This window comes from Varanus komodoensis, unplaced genomic scaffold, assembly GCF_004798865.1.
Source record: "Varanus komodoensis strain SLA01 unplaced genomic scaffold, ASM479886v1 scaffold113, whole genome shotgun sequence".
NCBI lineage: Eukaryota > Metazoa > Chordata > Lepidosauria > Squamata > Varanidae > Varanus > Varanus komodoensis.
The window spans coordinates 829,684-847,534 of record NW_025335325.1 but is presented as its reverse complement, the minus strand read 5'-3'; the positions used below and the strand labels follow the sequence as shown (position 1 = coordinate 847,534).

General features: G+C 53.7%; 1 protein-coding gene across 2 annotated transcripts in view; it reads right to left on the bottom strand.

The window, feature by feature from the left end:
- JAK3 (Janus kinase 3) overlaps positions 1 to 17,851 on the bottom strand; it is a 48,891-nt gene that overhangs the window by 9,979 nt on the left and 21,061 nt on the right. For both annotated transcript variants that reach the window (XM_044421026.1, XM_044421027.1), the window contains exons 9-21: positions 14,004 to 14,115; positions 12,395 to 12,563; positions 11,447 to 11,571; positions 10,806 to 10,961; positions 10,270 to 10,354; positions 9,407 to 9,540; positions 8,753 to 8,891; positions 7,416 to 7,567; positions 6,334 to 6,484; positions 4,311 to 4,435; positions 3,739 to 3,928; positions 2,478 to 2,602; positions 1,739 to 1,911 (exon numbers count right to left, since the gene is read on the bottom strand). In XM_044421026.1, coding sequence (XP_044276961.1) covers positions 1,739 to 1,911; positions 2,478 to 2,602; positions 3,739 to 3,928; positions 4,311 to 4,435; positions 6,334 to 6,484; positions 7,416 to 7,567; positions 8,753 to 8,891; positions 9,407 to 9,540; positions 10,270 to 10,354; positions 10,806 to 10,961; positions 11,447 to 11,571; positions 12,395 to 12,563; positions 14,004 to 14,115 — 1,836 coding nt within the window. The remainder of the gene's footprint in view (positions 1 to 1,738; positions 1,912 to 2,477; positions 2,603 to 3,738; positions 3,929 to 4,310; positions 4,436 to 6,333; positions 6,485 to 7,415; positions 7,568 to 8,752; positions 8,892 to 9,406; positions 9,541 to 10,269; positions 10,355 to 10,805; positions 10,962 to 11,446; positions 11,572 to 12,394; positions 12,564 to 14,003; positions 14,116 to 17,851) is intronic.

Below are 17,851 nucleotides of genomic sequence, written 5' to 3'. Positions count from 1 at the left end.
CACCCCATCGTGGTTATCAGGGACATTAAGCTCTTTCTTGTATAGTTCTTCTGTGTAATCTTGCCACCTTAATCTCTTCTGCCTCTGTTAGGTCCCTGCCAATTTGGTCCTTTATCATGCCCATCTTTGCATGAAATGTTCCCTTCATATCTCCAATTTTCTTGAAGAGATCTCTGGTCCTCCCTATTCTATTGTTTTCTTCAATTTCTTTGCACTGTTCATTTAAGAAGGCATTGTGATCTCTTCTGATCTCTGGAATTCTGCATTCAATTGGGTGTATCTTTCTCTTTCTCCCTTGCCTTTAGCTACCCTTCTTTCCTCAGCTATTTGTAAAGCTTCCCCAGACAGCCATTTTGCTTTCTTGCATTTCTTTTTCTTTGGGATGGTTTTAGTTGCTACGTGTTGCACAATGTTGTGAACCTCGGTCCATAGTTCTTCAGGCAAGATCTAATTCCTTAGATCTATTTGTCACTTCTACTGTATATTTATCAGGAATATGATTTAGGTCATACCTGAGCGGCCTAGTGCTCTTCCCTACTTTCTTCAATGTAAGCCTAAATTTTGCAACCAGAAGCTCATGATCTGAGCCACAATCAGCTCCTGGTCTTGTTTTTACCGACTGTATAGAGTTTCTCCATCTTTGGCTGCAGAGCACATAGTCAATCTGATTTCTTTGTTGACCGTTTGGTGATGCCCATGTGTAGAGTCGTCTCTTAGGTGGTTGGAAAAGAGTGTTTGCTATGACCATCGTATTCTCTTGACAAAATTCTGTGCCTGTGCCCTGCTTCATTTTGTACTCCAAGGCCAAACTTGCCTGTTATTTCGGCTATCTTTTGGCTTCCTACTTTAGCATTCCAATCCCCCATGATGATAAGGACATCATTTTTGGGTGTTAATTCTAGAAGGTGTTGTAGGCCTTCATAGAACCGGTCAACTTCAGCCTCTTCAGCACCAGTGGTTGGGGCATAGGCTTGGGCTACAGTGATGTTGAATGGTTTGCCTTGGATTCGAACGGAGATCATTCTGTCATTTTGGATATTGTATCCCAGTACTGCTTTTCCTACTCTTTTATTGAGTATGATCCATTTCTTCTGAGGGATTCTTGCCCGCAGTAGTATACCTGATGGTCCTCTGAATTAAATTCACTCATTGCTGTCCATTTTAGTTCACTGACTCCTAAGATGTCGATGTCCAGTCTTGTCATCTCTTGTTTGACCACATCCAGCTTGCCTTGATTCATGGGTCTTACATTCCAGGTTCCTATGGAGTATAGATCTTTGCCGCATTGGACTCTCCTTTCACCACCAGATGCATCCGCAACTGCGTGTCCTTTTAGCTTTGACCCAGTCGCTTCACTCTTTCTGGCGCTACTAGTACTAGCCCTCTGCTCTTTCCCAGTAGCATATTGGACACCTTCCAACCTGAGGGGCTCATCTTCCGGCGTCGTATCGTTTTGCCCTTTGGTACTGTCCATGGGGTTTTCATGGCAAGGTTTCTGGAGTGGGTTGCCATTTCCTTCTCCAGTGGAGCGTGTTTTGTCAGAGCTCTCTGCTATGATCTGTCCATCTTGGGTGCCCCTGCACGGCAGAGCTCATCACTTCATCGCACTACCCAAACCCCTTCGCCACGGCAAGGCAGTGATCCATGAAGGGGATATCAGTATTAATGCACAAAAGCTAAAGCTATGGGGTATTTTACACCATGCATCTGCCATGGCAGCAGCCATTGGCCCTCCTACCAGAAGATGGGGCTCTGCCCAGGTTCTCGCACCACGTAGTACTCCTTGCCCTGCGGCAGGATTTTGGCCAGGCCGAAATCACCGATCTTGACGCGGTTCTCATTCTCCACCAAGATGTTCCTGGCAGCCAGGTCCCTGTGGATGTAGCGCTGAGCACCCAGGTAATCCATGCCCTGTGAACAAGACACTCCTCAGGGGGTGTGGTCTTGGGGGACTCCCCCCCTGCTCCCCTCCAGGCCCTAGACGAAGGGGCTACCTTGAGGCAGGCCTGGCATCTCACACAGGGTGGAGCAGGGCAACTGGAAGGTGTGCAGGAAGGGACTGACCCCATCCTGGCCAGCCGGGCCCTCTCCGGACATGCTGGCCCGTCGGTCACCACCAGCCTCCTCCAGGTGACCCAGCCCGGACCCCTCTGACCCCACGCAGTGCCCCGAAGGCCACGTGCTGCCCCAGAGCATCACAGAATGGGGGCCATGAGGTTGTCGGGTCTGCACTGAGGCCAGCAGGCCTTGCCCCTGGTCTGAGCATCTCCACTTGTGCCCCGGCCAGACAAGAGAAGCCTCCTGTCTGGCCCCGCAGGGCTGTGCTTGTGCTCCCATAAGATGTGACACAGGCAGTGCTGCATGCACCATGAGTGGACGCTGTGCAGCTGCCCCAGGCCAGGATCCATCCCCCTGTGCTTCCTGTCATTCTTTAGGGCTGGGAGCACCTCGGCCATGAGCAAATCCAGACATCTCACCTTGCAGACCTGCCAGGCATAAAGAAGCAGCTTCCGCAGGTCCAGCCGCTCCTGGTTTTTCTGCAGAAAGTTCCTCAGGCAACCATTGGGCAGGTACTCCATTACCAGATGGAGGCAGTTCCGGCCTGGGGTAGGGAATGTGCCACATAAATCTGGGGAAGGGAATAAAACCGCTGCCTTCCACTGATTAACACTGGCAGAGAACGCCACCCCTTCCTGTCCACAAAGACCACGTGAAGGACGGGGAGAGGCTTCCCACTTCGAAGCAGCATGAAACATGCTTTGGAACACACGCTGCTGCACGTTTTGCCGCAGAGCCCTGCGACCCCAGCATGTGGGGATTAGCCACACCCACGCTGGGGAAGCCACACAGCACAGTGTGCTGTGATGAACAAGATCAGCATAATCTAAGGAGTGCATTCTTGCAGGGCAGTCGCTGGCAAACGGGATTCAGGTTAGACCAAAGTGCCCCATTTCTAGGAAAGCATGCAAAAGAGAGCTGATGCTCCGATGGAAAACAAGTCCTCGTCATTATCCACACTCGAGGGTGGGGAGCCGCCGTTTCCTTCCTAGTTGCCTCCCGTCCTGTGGGAAACAGGGAGCCATCCTTGCTGATCTTGGCACAGTTCTGTCTAGCAGGGCCCTCCTGCCCTTCCGTGAGCCACTTCTGCCTCACCCCCCACTTGCAGGCACCTTTGTGAACGCATGTGCTCTGCGCACTGAGTCCCTTTTAAGCAGCCGGATCTTTAGATGTATGCATTTTGTGTCCATGGTTTAAAATATGCACACTTTTCCCTGCACGTTTTTGTGCAGGGTGAACTGCCACACAATGCACTGTGCAGGATGCACGATTTGTACGGGTGTCCCTGTGGATTGTACTCCACGAACGGTGCTCATCCCTGTGAGCCAGTGCTGTCCAAAGACGATTCCGTGGCCATGTGTCCAGCATGGCATGGTGGAGAGCAGCTACCTTCCTGCCGAATTCGTCTATGCGCATTACATGCTTTCGAACTGCTAGGAGCCAGGGTGAATGACAGGAGCTCACTCCGTCTGGCAGAGGCTGGCTTGAACTGCTGGAATGCTGACATTTTCTGGCCAACAGTTCCAACATTAAGCTGCTGCTTCTCTGCACATTGCATAAACCTCAATTATTTGTGTTTGGCGTTGGGAGGTCGATTTGGTACGTTTCCTTTGGCATGTAAAATAATCCAGCGCTCACCCAGTCCAAGGAACAGCTGTGCCCCCCGCCCCCCGGCCTCACCCCAGCTGTAGCAGACCCCGCGGTAGGCGACGATGAAGTCATGGTGCAGGGTGCGCAGGATGGCAATCTCCCTGTCGAAGTCCTGGCGCTGCTCGGCTGAGTTCTGGTGCAGGCGCTTCACTGCCACCAGCTCGCCAGTGCTGTCCCCCAGTGGGTCATAGCGGCACAGCTCCACACTCCCGAAATTCCCCTGCAACAGCAGTGCACGTGTCTCGGGGGAGGATCTGGGCCCCGAAGGGAGCGGCTCTGGCCCCGGCAAGCTGATCGGGGTACTGCTGCCGTCAACCCCCACTGCTCTCAGGACATAGGACCTCAAGCCCCTCCTAGCAGGTCCTGATCCCTTGCCTCCCAAAAGGAGGCAATCCAAGGAGAAGGCCCCCACATGAGGTCTTCCCAGTTTGCCTTCTGGGAAATGAGGGCTTCGTGGTTGGCCGCACCCACCTTGGCAGCCCTTTCGTGACGGAGCGAGTCTTGCTCCCGAAGGCTGCCTTGAGGGGGCAGCCATGCCCCCTCTGACCCAAAGGGGGCCAGATCGGTCACGAAGTGCATCCCCAGGGGTGCATGCCACCTACCTTGCCCAGCAGCGAGATGTATTTCAGGTGGCGATCCTCAAAGAGGGTGGGATCCTGGCACAAGGAGGGATCCATGTACCCTGCAAAGTGGTCAGTGGCTGGGAGGTCTGATAGAAGCTCGTAATCTGGGGTGAAGGGACAGCAGCAGTTAAAGGGCAAGAAAAGGTTGTGATGGCAGGCAAAGTGCCTGAGATAGAGAGCCAGTGCGGCGCTGTGGTGAACAGTCTGGGGCTGGGACTCGGGCGATCCGGGTTCGAGTTCCCGCTCAGCCACGGAGCCAACTGGGTGACCTTGGGCCAGTCACAGACTCCCAGCCCAGCCTACCTGACAGGGTGGTTGTTGTGGGGATAAGGTGGAGGAGGAGAATGATGCAAGCTGCCTTGAGCCCCTTGTGGGAAAAAGGCAGGATATAAATCGAACAATAAAATAATAAATTTGGCATACAGTGTGTGGTTGCTGCACAACTCAGCCAGCTACAGAGGATGTCATGGAACACTGGATCTTTCGGGAAGGGAACGTGTGTCCAGGGACATCAGCGGTCTGATGGAAAGCAGGGGGGCCACAGGCAAAGCCAGGAGCACGTCTGGATCAAGGACCCAGCAGGATAGGGCAGCGGCAGAGACAGAAAGGCAAATGGCAGAAAGGCAGAGCCAGGGACAAGCGGGGCAGATCAGGAGGCAAAGGCAAGCGGAGGGCAGATCCTGGCAAGCCACAGTAGGGTCAGGGGCACGGCAGGATCAGAGAGGACGAAGGATGGGTTAGAGCAAAGGCAAGGCGGAGGCCAGACTGGAAGCGGGATCAGGAGCACAAGGCAGCGGCTGTGAAGGTCCGTTGCACGGCAGCAGCCAAGACGAGCCGTGCGGGGAGGCCTTGTGGGGACCTTCCAGAGCTGCCCTTGGTGGCTTGATCCTCACAAGCACCTACAGGTGCGCCCCTCGTCTTATGGGCTCTTGCCACGTGAAACCTGCTGCTCGTTACTGGGGGAGCTGAATCATGACTTCAGATCCTTGCTGATACAGCTTTCCAGGCCTTGGTAACATCATATCTGGACAGCTGCAAAGTGCTCTGGGTTGGCCCATCCTCAGCACCTCAGTAGCAAATTGGTGGGTGGAATCGGGACACGGCATACTACGCCTGTTCGGGAAGAGCTGCACTCTGGGCTCCATTCTCGGTTTTTGATGCTAGCCTTCAAAGTCCAAACAGCTCAGGACTGGGTCATGGTGCACTCGTCTGTAGATCAAGGAATGATCCTTCAGGGGGGTCATGACTCTGGGGACCCCTTTGCTGGGCATGCCGTAAAAGGCTTTCCCTTGTCACCCCACAAAATGGAATATGCACTAGCCCTGACTCTGTGGGTACTTGGAAATGGTGTGAAGAAGCATCTTTTCAAATTAGGCCTTTATTGTCTTCAATGTTCTTGTTTTTATTGGTTTGAGGAGCTACTGGATGCTGCCTAAGGATGCTGGAGAGATTGGCCACAGATTCTACTGTGTCTGGATTCCTGTGAATTGAACCTGCAACAGGCTGGCTTTTTCCTAAGCTGTGTGGGCTCTGCAGACTGTGGGCCATTTTTAAATTGTTAGGCTGCATCTGAGGGATTGCACCCTTGCGCTCATGCACATGGATGCCACGGTGCACCTGTGCGCACGGGACACAATTCTGTACATTTGTAAAATGTGCCTGATACCTGCACAGCCCTCACATTGTGGGAAACCAGGGGTTCAGGCAGCTGGGCTGCTGAGGCCACCGAGAAAGGCAGTTCTGCTGACCTTAAAAGGGGGCTTGACAGCAACTAAGGTGGCTGCAGGGTTCCAGGGAAGTCTGCCTTCTACACACCATATTGGAGGGCACGGCTGGCTGCGCCCGGAGCCAGGACCACCATCCCGCCCCTGCTCCCCTTCCTGGATCCTTGAGCTGCCCATTGCAGACCCTTGACACTTGCATATTACGGCGGCAGGGATCCCCCTGTCCCCCGCTGCACCTGGGCACCCTGCTTGGGCCACTGCCACGCCTGCAGACTTACCGGAAGTGGTGAGGCTGTTGAGCTCCCGCATGATGGCACGGAAGGCTGGGCGCCGCCGTGGGTCATACTGCATGCACCGGCCCACCAGGCCAGCCAGCTCTGTCCACCTGAGAGGGCACAGTTGGCCACGGTCCTGGTAGAACTTGAGCTTCTGCAGAAATGGGCAAGGGAGGGGAGAAGGGAGCAAGTTCATGCATGCGCAGAGTGACAGCATCCCAGCCCTGCTCTCTGGCCAGACATCAGGTAAGGAAAATACCAAGACTGTTCCATTCCTTGGGATTACAATCTAAAGGTCATGACACAAAAGGAAAAACAACTGAGGTGGAGGAGGAAATGAATAGTATAGCCTAGATAGCTATTAGTTGCAAAACCTTTCTGGGTGTTCCTTGGAGCAGAGAAGGGTGAAAGCGGCCCTGTGTGTGTGTGTGGGTGGGTGTCATGTTCCCAGAGTGGGGGAGTGGGAAGGACTCCTTGGCCAGGAAGGGAACTGTGATCATATGGCTTTTAAAGGGTTGGCCAGTGTGCTTAGATAGAACTGCACGAGAAGCTTTGCTTATGGTGAGAGTTTTCTGGACTGCAAGCCCATTTTGAGACTGAAATAGACACTGAACTCTCTGGGACCTACTTCCATGTAGACGTATCTGGGAGAGTCATGCTAGTGACTTTTTCTTGCTATCTCCCTGATAGGAAAAAAAAGTTATATTCTTTGCCATATAGAAGCAGAGGGGGTTTTAGGGATTAGGAAGCCCTTGTGAGACAAAGATGTCAGGGCATCTCTGGCAACTTGCTCTTCCTGATATGAGGGACTAGAACCCTCACCAGTGCTGGGGATGATGGGGGTTGTCCTCTAACACATCCCAGGAGATACCAGGCTGCAATGTCTGTGCCTCAAGGCCAAGAAGCACCTTTTCTTTAACTGTCCAGAGAATTAAGACGCATAAGGGGTCCAACCCCCTGCTGTTGCAGGACACCAGTTTATGCCCTCCCACTCTGATGAGGTGGGATGAGGTCCTTTCCCCCCAAGAGCCGGCTGGAGTGATGCCCCTGCATCAGGAATGCCTCCCCGCTGCCCCGAGACTGACCGCTTGGGGTTCCATGGCACTCCACGGCATGTTCCCACCATTGAAGATCTCCCACAAAGTGGCTCCGAAGCTCCACCGGTCTGACTCAGTCGCCAAGTTCTTGGCATCTTCCAGGCACTCGGGGGCAATCCACGGGATGCGTTCAACTAGCACTGAGGCCATGGCAGAGGGGAACAGGCAGGTTGGCACAGCCCCTTCCTGCTGGGGCCTCCCCATAGTGCTGCAGCGCACCTTCCGTCTTTCCCGGGGGCAGGGCATCCCCGAAGCCAGAGGGTTTGCTCCTTGGATGGGAAGCAGCCACAGCCTCGTAGCCCATCCCGCCTCGCACAGCCCTTGGGAGTGGGGAGCGGGTGCCCCACCGTCGGGACCCAGAGCGTGTTTGGTCTGTGATGAAAAGGCAGCAAACTGGCATGAGTGGATTGAGGCAGTACCTTAGTTCAGATGTAGACAGGTCTGCTCGCCCTAACCCTAAACCCCACTGAGATCGCTGGGGTTTAAGGCATCCATGACTAACAAAAGACCTACTGGCCCCAGTGGGCTCAAGTCCCGGCCGACTGCGGTTTCATCATGTCCAGCCAGCATAGCGGCCCCACGCAGCGCAGACTGCTGTTGCCGGTGTCCCTCGAGTGTTGCATCCGCCCTGGGTCATTATCCAAGCTTCTGAGGAGCCCTGGTGCTGACCCACCTTGGGGACAGGTCTTGTGTGCTGAGTCCAGCACCATGGACTGCACCCAGAAGTTCAGGCTACTGCCAGGGATGGCAGGACCCACTTCGCAGCCCCAGCGGCTGCCGGCCCAGCACACCTGGCGGCGTCCGATTGTGGTCCGTGTGCAGGGCTTGTGCATCTGGGCCCAACCCCTTTCTGGCACAAGGCCACTTTGGACAGAGTGCAGAGCCTCGGACCGGGGCATATCTGCCCCTCTGGCAGACCCTGAGGGCCATGTCCCTCCTGCTCATTCCCAAGCTGCTTCCCAGCTTTCTCCCCGTTGGAAAGTTTGGAATGCCGCTCCCAAGGTTTAGGTCCCAGCAGTAAGAGCTGCACACTAAAACCCACGGGCCGTCTTGTAGTTTTAGTCCTGCCTCTCCTGGTCTGCCCACCCTGAGCCTGACGGCTTGGGCAATTGCCTGGTGGTGGTGCTGCCAGGGCAGGGCAGGCTCCCGTACTGGGCCACACTCCGCGACATGGGCAGGAAGCCCCAAAGCCAGCAGCCAGCGCAAAGCTAGCTGCATCATGGGCATGACCACCAAGAGAGCCCTCAAGGCCCGGAAGCGGCAGAGTCCCCCTGGAAAAAGCCGAGTGCCTGGGGCAGGCGCACACGCAAGGGCCAGCCACTCACGGTCTTTCGCCAGGGCGGTGGTGCTGACGCCAGGGTCACTGAGCTTGATGAAGGGGGTCTGCCCTCTTGCCGCATCTCCCTCACGGGCCAGCAGGACTTTTTTGGCAGAGACATTGCCATGAATGGTCTTCTGGTCCTCCTACAACAGAACGAGAGAGAGCGGCTTCCTCAGACATTTGGACCCCTCCTTCGTCTTCTTGCACAGAGCCAACAGAGTGCACAAGCTCATCTCCCGTCCCGTGTTGTCCTCACACCAGCCCTGAAAGGTAGGTTAGGTCATCAGCAACTGGCCCAAGGTTGCCAAACTCCATGGCTGCATGGGGACCGGGGCCTGCACCCTCAAGTCCCGGTCCAGCTCCCATCAATGTTTACCCCAGAAACGTGGCTTAGCCATGGGGTGGTGAATGGCAATGGAGGCAGAATCCACCTGGCTGCCATTGGCCGCCTCTTCCAGAGAGCTCACTGCAGGTGCAGACCGGCCGGAGAGCACAAAGAAGAAAGCTGCACTTGAATGAGTGGAGAAGCCGGAAGCTGCTCGGCTCTCCTCAGAGGCGGCCGGTGCCCACCCGCCGGGTGCCGGGTCCAGAAGAGAGACGTGGCACTCCAGGTCTGGACGGGAGCCGAGAGGGAGCCGAGCTCTGTCCACATGCCTACCAGGAAGTTGAGGGCATAGGCAAGCTGCTTGGCCACCTGCAGCTTCCACGTGGGCGTCACTCCGCCAGCGGCCGTGCTCCTCCGCAAGTACGTGTCCAGGGCGCCGTGCCACACACACTCTTGCACCATGATGCCTGAAAGAAGAGGTGGTACGGTGGCCAGGTCGCAATTAGGGCAGCCGCAGCCCGCCGGCTGTGGTGGGACTACATCCCCCATCAGCTCCAGACAGCATGGCCAATGCTGAGGGGCGACGGGACCATGAGTGCTGGAGCCCGAGGCTGAAACCAGCCTCAGCAAAGCACTCCAGGGCTGCATTCTGCTGGAGCGGCAAGAAAGGCCGGGGCTGAGAGGCCTGCCCCCATTTGCAGTCCGCATCTCGTTCTTGGCGAGGCATTTCAAGACTTCTGAATGAGGAAGAAATTTATGTCTATACCCCGCAATAGCCAAAGCTCTCTGGGCAGTTTGCAACAATTTCGCAAAATACAGAAAAGAGATGCGGTAAAAGCATGAATGCAGGATCATGTGATGTAAAATTCCAGTATACAAACTGGTCCCCAGTGTAGAAAACCAGCTGGGAGAGTAGAGAGTGGAGCCAGGAGGAGCCCCCTGCCCCTGAACCACGCCCCCCAGCCTGGGGATATGGTGGGTGAGAAATCCTATTATTCCCGGGTAGTTCCATGCACTTCTTTATTTGCGTCTCCCTTGCTTCCTGTCCCTCTTAAGTTTTGGCACTTTTCTGAGGATTCTACAAATGCTCGGGAGAAAATGCAGATTAGGCGCACCATACCAATGCACCTCGAGGGTTGTGGATCCTGCCCCCCAGGGCCCGGGTGCCCCAGACCATCAGCCAGGGGGAAACTCACTTTCTGTCCCCACAGAGACACCGTAGAGCAGGACGAGGTGCTTGTGCGAGAGCCGGCTGAGCATGCTGGCCGCCTCGAGGAAAGGCTGCAAAAGGACATCGGCAAATCAGCAGAGCACGTGACCTGCCGGCATCTGGCTCCCCGCACTGATGCTGCTCTTTGGACCGGGGTGTCCTCTTAACAGGCGCTGAGAGCCCAGCAACAGCCGCTGCCCGCAGTGTGTGGAGTCACACAGCCCGTGTGGCTGGCCTGGTGGGGGACGGTGGAGAGGCCCCCCATCGCTGCTTTGCAGCATCTCCCATCCCTCCGTCCCTCCCTTGACAGAACCGAGCTTTTTCGCATTGGTTCCGTACGGATGTGCATCTGCGCTCACGGGCAGTGGAGCAAGGGGGGGATGGCACGCCCCCAGTAAAGGAAACGGCCACAGGTTCTGCTCCTTCTCCCATGGAAGCCGCTGCTTCTCTGGTGAAGATGGGGAAAGGCCCCCCGAGGGATGCCCCCTGCTGCCGAGCCCCCAGCGGCCCCTCGGGTCTCACCTCGACCAAGTGGGAGTGGCTGTGGTCCAAGATCTTCATCACAACTTCAGTCTGGTGGCCCCCGGGCTCCTCCTCCCCCTCAGCGTTTCTGTCCTGCGGATCCCGTTTGAGGCCCCGGTAGATCCGGGTGAAGGTTCCTTGCCCCAGGCTTTCGCACTGCGGAGCAGAAGGCGACACTGGGGCGAAGGGGTGGCTGGGAGAAGCAGGACCCCTTGCCTCCCACGAGGGATTTTCTTTTGGACCATGGGAGGCAAGCAGAGGCCATCACTGCCTCCCCTCACTCGTCGCCTCCCTGCAAGGGGGGGGGGGGTCGCATCCAAAAAATTGCACATCCCTTCAGGAGACAAAGGTCACCTGGCTGCAGTTACTGTTAAATGAGCCCCAAAACGAGCCCCTTCTATTTTAAAAATACAGGAATGGCAGCCCAGAGTTTATAAATAAGTATTACTCTGCATTCTCTTTTCTCGTCTGCACCAATTTTATGCCAGGTTATGCAGTTGTCGGAAGCCAGGGGACACATCCTGCACAGGTGTGTTTTTTTGTTTTGAGCCAGCTCAACTTGTTTTGTGGCAGAGTTACTGCAGGAGCAAGATGCTAGTCCTCATGGGTGGCTCCCTCCCTGCCGCCCTCTCTTGTCTTACCTGCACCAGGTTCTCTGCCTGGATTTTGTGGAACATCATCTGGTTAATGGCACGTCGGGGAATGGCTGGGGAGGTGGGCAACTGGTGGCAGCTGCCCCCACGGACAATCAGCAGGTTGGATTTTTCTGTGGGGATGGAGGGAGGGAGGACGAGGTCTGAGAAGCAGGCCTGGGGCGGTTGGACTGTCCGGGAGAGCCGAGTCGAGTGGCAGCGGCTGTCACTCCCACCCACCACAATTCTTCTGGTCCAAATCTTGCTTACTTTCTGAAACTTGTCCTCACCTCTCAGGGGTCTTATTACCCCAGTGCTTGATCTGCCCCTTGCCTTCCTCTCTTATGGACCGGCAGAACTGCTGGCCTGGAGCAGAATACAGGCTCCTTCCCTCCCTCCCTCCCTCCCTCCCTCCCTCCCTCCCTCCTTCCATCTACCTACCTATTTTATTTCATTTTTATGTTGCCCAGCAGCCCAAAGGCTATTGCCTGTGTAGCTAACAAATCTGGTATCTGCTTCCAACAGGACAGAATCCCTTCCCCACAGTCTGCCACCTTCCCCTAGAAACCAGCATGCCATGGTAGACTATCCCAGGACATGGAGGCTCTCTTTGGTCTTCCAGAGTGGTTCCGCCACTGATCCTGAGCTGAGACCCAGGCCAAGGGCCCACCCAGCCCCAGCTCTTTTTGACAACAATGAGGACTGGCGATCTGACCTTCTCTTGGTAAAACTGGAGATGAAAGGAACAAAGAGAAGGGGGATTGATCGTTGCCCAGGTTTGGCTGCAGGGAGAATCAGGACAAACTGGGGCATCCCCAAGGATGTGACGGAAAGATGGGAAAGGCAGGGTGAGGGTCAGTCTGTGTGTGTGTGGGGGGGGGGGGTGGCAGTCTCCTTGGGGGATGGGGTCGCTGTTGCTGCTGCCCCCCACTTCCTGTCTCTTGGTTCCGGAGGTACCTTTGGCCTGTGGGGGGCACAGGGAGCTGCCGGGGAGGGCGCCGACATGCTGCCAGGTCTCCAGCAGTTCCAGCAGGCTGCAGGAGCTCTTGGCCACCCCAGCGGTGGAGAAGTTCCCATCCCAGTTCCTCTGGATCAGCAGGCTCTTGAAGTCCTTGCCCAACGGGGTCTGAGTGCAGGAGTTGGGAAAGGTGGGGTGAGGCAGGTGGGGGTAAGCAAGTAACTTCAACTGAAAAGCTGCCACTGTTGTCCTCATCATCCTGATCCTCCACCTTTTTTTCCTTTTGCAAGGAACCCAAAGCAGAAAGCATGCTTTACCCTCACAACAACCCTGTGAGGTAGGTCAGGCCATGAGCTAGTGCAGGGCCAAAGCCACCCACTCTCGCCCAGATCTCCCGAGTTCCAGGCCAGCGCTTTAACCACTGCACCACACTTCTTCCCACATTGGCTCTAGAAGGCATGAGGCACTCGGTGCCCAGCAGAATCTCAGGGCCAGGTTGCTTGCCTGGGCCCCGTCCAGCCCACCGTGGTTCCCCACACCTCCTTGCCTCCTCTCCTCAGTGTGGACAGCTGCCTGGCCCCCTGGCTTTTATCAGGACGGCTCCATTCTTGGTGCTCTGGCTACCCCATGACTACCTGAGTTTTTGAAAAATTGCCAGACTGCCTTCTGCTTCCCCATGCGGCCGAGGGCTGAACCTGGCCCCCAGGGAAGACCCCTCCCGCTGCAAGGGAAGGGGGCCCATGGGGCTGCCAAGCAAGCACCTGAAACAGCCAAGAAAAGACAGTTGAAGACAGGTCGGGAGGGCCATGCTTGTGGGGCCTCGTTTGCTTCCAGCAGCCAGCCCAAACCAGCAGAGCACAATCCAGGTATAGAAAACTGTTCAGATAGAGGGAGAGGACCATAAAACTCAATTTTGAGCCTGGCTTATGATTATATCTGCAGGGGCAGAAAAATCACAGCACAGCTTATCGTTCACCTGGAAGTCCGGAGAAACAAACACACTGACTTATAGTGCGTTCCCGAGTCTGGGGGAAAAAGTTAACTTTTAGGGTTCATAAATTAACTCCAATCCAACCCTGTTCAGTGCCATGGGTGCTGGACCTTGTTTCATACTGTCTGTGGGGCTACCAATATAAGAAGCCCCCAGAGTTTGGTGGTTTCTAGGGGAAGGTGGTTTCTAGGGGAAGGTGGCAGACCACCAAGGAAGGGGAGAGGGGAGATGCAAGAGGAATGCCTCCTTCCATTTCAAAGTGCCACCTTAAGGGAGATGGGATAGCTATTTCCTTTCTTGTGCCTGGTGTGTTGAAATGGAGCATGCACAGAGCGCCTTTCCCTCCTGCTTCTCCCCCAATTAGTTCATTTTGGGGTGCAGAGAGTGTGGCTGATTGCCCCTGCTCCAGCGCCCCAGCCCTGTGCCACCCATCACCCTGGAGGGCCTTTGGAACGCCAGCCCTTGTGGCCAGGGAAGCGCGGCAGGTTCGAAGATGAGCTTGCCCTGTGCCATGACTGCAGTCCTCCCAATGCCCTGCTCAGAGAACGCAGCAACAACTCAGTAAGAGCAATAATCCCTCTGCATGTGGCCGGGAGATGCAGGCAAGGCATTCTCACCTCAAGGCAGGTGGTGAGCAGGAAGCTCTCAAAATCTTCTGGGCTGTGTCGAAGGATGTACGCTCCCCTGGGACAGTCTGCCTGCTTCAGTTTGTGTATCGCAAATTCTGACCTGCAAGTGGGTGAGTCTGCATGATTTTCTTGGAAAGGTGCATGCAGACACAGGTGTTACCCCGGCCTAGTTCTTAGTTGACTTCTTTGCATCCCCCCTCCCACCCTGCTGCTCTGAAATCATAGAATAGTAGAGTTGGGAGGGCCCATGAAGGCCATCAAGTCCACCCCCTGCTGTTGCAGGACGCCAGTTCACACCATCCCACTCAGACTGCTGTCCAGCTTCTTTCTGAATGCCTCCAGTGTGGGAGAGCCACCACCTCTCCAGGCAGCTGGTCCCACTGTTGTATTGCTCTGACAGTGAGGAAGCTTTTCCTGATGTCCAGCCTGAATCGGGGTTGCTGCAACTCAAACTGATTATCCAGAGTGCCCTGCACTCTGGCATCAGCAAGGAGAGATCTTGATCTTCCTCTTTGTGACAGCCTTTGAGGTCCTTAGAGAGGGATCTCATGTCCCCGCACATGTCCCCGCTCAGCCTTCTCTTCTCAAGGCCAACACCTTATCTTGGGTTACACAATCTCTCAAGATACCAGCTTGGATTCAGTCCGTGGGCTACGGGATGAAGACTGGACTGTTACATTCCAGGTCTGACTTTAGCACTCAGCTTTGAATTGTAGAACTTTTCTATTTATCACATGCCTTTCATTTCTTACTCACAGTTGCTTATCTCACAATCACCTTGCTTTGCTTGTGTTTTTGAACAGTACTTTTAGCGAGTGTTTATTAGAGCAGGAAGAATGCTGCATTTAATTGTGAAAATAAAAGGAATTGCTGTTTCCTCTTGCATATTTGCATCCAGAGTATTTAGCAGAAAAGCAGGAAAGGAAACGTTCTTTGTGCAGGGCTTGGATCTCAGTTCTGCAGCAAAACCAGAGAGCAGATTAGCAGCCTTATGCAGGAAAGCTCCCAACTGCATTCAGCTCCAGCAAAAGGCTTTTTGCAATATGACAGAAGGGAAATTGAGGCAATTCCATGGTTTTGAACTCTCAATCCGTGCTCTGCTCAGCTGCCAGTGTCTCATTTCTGCTTTGTCTGCTAAAATTTCTGTTCACATAGAAGTCCCCTCGCCACATCTGCATAGCTTTAAGAAAAAATCTTCTGTTTACTTTTATTAGAATTAGAAAGATTCCTATACAGATGTTTAAGAGAGTCATTTATGCAAGGCTGTGAAAACTGGAATCCATCTTTGTTGAGCTTTGCAAAAGGCCCATGGGCTGACCCTCAGCAGCTCTCTGGGTAAGGCTGGGGACAAGTCCTTCCTGAAATCCTGGAAAGCCAGAGCGTGTCAGCCACACTGGCCTACATGGACTGGGGACCTGACCTCAATATAAAACAGCTTCTAGGGTTCCTACTGAATCCAGCCCTTTTCTTAGGACCACTAGAAAGGGATTTGATTTGATTTGATTTTTTTTTTTTTTTTTTGGTGTGAAGGACCATAGCTCAGTTGCTAAGGGTTGGGCTGGGACTGGCAAGGCCAGGGTTCAAATCCCCACTCAGCCAGGAAGCTCACTACAGGATTTGGGTCAGTCACTGACCCTTAGCCAAAACTACCCCTAGGGAAGCCAGGAAAACCTGCCAGGGATTCAAACAGGTTTAGATTTCATGGAATCCTAGGCTAGTATGTCTAGGAATTCCATGCTATGTCTCTGTTCCATGTTCCTGCTCCATGCAGGACTCCAAATTCAAGCATCCAGGACAGGTGGCTGTCCAGCAACCTCTTAAAGGCCCCCAGTGTGGGAGAGCCAGAACCTTCCTAGGTAATTAGTTCCATTGTCCTGCTGCTCTAACAGTCAGGAAATTTTCCCTGGCATCTAGCTGGAATCTGGCTTCCTGTAACTTAAGCCTTAATTCTGTGTACTGCTCTCTCGGGTGATCGAGAAGAGATCTGGCCCTCCTCTGTGTGAAAGTATTTATTTATTTCATTTGAATTAAATATTGAAGTTTTTGAAAAGTGCTATCTTCTCCAGGCTGAACATGCCCAGCTCCCGCAGTCCCTCCTCACAGGGCTTTGTCCCCAGTCCCCGGATCCTCCTTGCTGCCTCCCCTGAACCCTTTCCAGCTCGTCCGCATCTTCCTTAAACTGGGGTGCCCAGAACGGGACACAGGACTTGAGATGGGGCCTAACTAGAGGGAACCAGAACCTTATATGATCTGGAACTATGTTTCTATTAATGGAGCCCAATATAGCATTTGCTGCTTTTTCTTTTTCTTTTGGCCACCACATCACATTGATGGCTCATATTCAGCTTGTGATCTACGACAATTCCTAGCTCCTTCTCACTTTCAGTATTTTGAGCCAAGTATCCCCCATCTTGTAACTGCATTTGGTTCCCTTTTCCTTGCTGAAGAACCTGGCATTTGTCCCTCTTGAATTTCATTCTGCTCTTCTCAGCTCAGTGCTCCAATTTATCAAAATCACTTTGAATCTGATGTGTGTATTTCACCATGGACCAACTTTTTCTCAGTCACATGGCTTTTGCAGAGTGTTTGTTCCTGAAAACGTTGGAAGGGGATTTGTGAAAATGCATACTAATGCTAATGCACATTAGTGTTAACTTACACCCGTGCTAATTCATTTTAGTGCAAACTCAGATTTGCAAATTGAATCTGCTCTCTTTTTCTCTGTCTGTATAAATGGGATTCGGCAATCGGTAAACAAAGAGATGCTGACAAGCTGCAAAACACATTGGGCATCCCTGCAGGTTGTTGACAGGCTACAATGGGGAGGAGGAGCATGTGAACCCCTTGCAAGAGGGTCAAAAATGTGGGATGTAAATGTAGTGCTAAACATATTCAACTAAAAAGAGCTTTCCATGCAAGAAGCCTCCCAAGTTTGATGCCCAGTATGGAAAAGAACCTCTGCTGCTTGAAACCCTGTCTGTTTCTGCTGGCAGGGGTAGACTAGATAACTCTGTTACTGTGTGACTTGGTAGATAAGGTACTTTTCAGAAGTATGGCCCATTTTCCATTATGTCACATCTTTGTGGAATTCTCTCCCTATGAGATCTGTCTGCCACCAACATTGCCCACTCTTTTGAGTTGTGCTTTCTTAGCTTTCCAAGCCTCCCAGGTATTTAGCAGCAGATTGGGGGATGGGGGGAGAGGCGAGGGTGTAGTTTGTCTGATTTTAATTGGGCCTGGATAGTTTAGGCTTCTCCTTCATGGATCACTGCCTTGTCGTGGCGAAGGGGCTTCCGTAGCTCAATGAAGCTATGAGCTATGCTGTGCAGAGCCACCCAAGATGGACAGGTCATAGCAGAGAGCGCTGACAAAACGTGATCCACTGGGGAAGGAAATGGCAACCCACTCCAGTACCCTTGCCATGAAAACCCCACGGACAGTACCAAAGGGCAAAACGATACGACGCCGGAAGATGAGCCCCTCAGGTCGGAAGGTGTCCAATGTGCTACTGGGGAAGAGCGGAGGGCTACTACTAGTAGCGCCAGAAAGAGTGAAGCGACTGGGTCAAAGCCGAAAGGACACTCAGTTGCAGATGCATCTGGTGGTGAAAGGAGAGTCCGATGCTGCAAAGATCTATACTCCATAGCCACCTGGAATGTAAGATCTATGAATCAAGGTAAGCTGGACGTGATCAAACATGAGATGACAAGAATGAACATCGACATCTTAGGAATCAGTGAACTGAAAAGGGCAGGAATGGGTGAATTTAATTCAGAGGACCATCAGGTATACTACTGCGGGCAAGAATCCCTCAGAAGAAATGGAGTAGCCTAGTC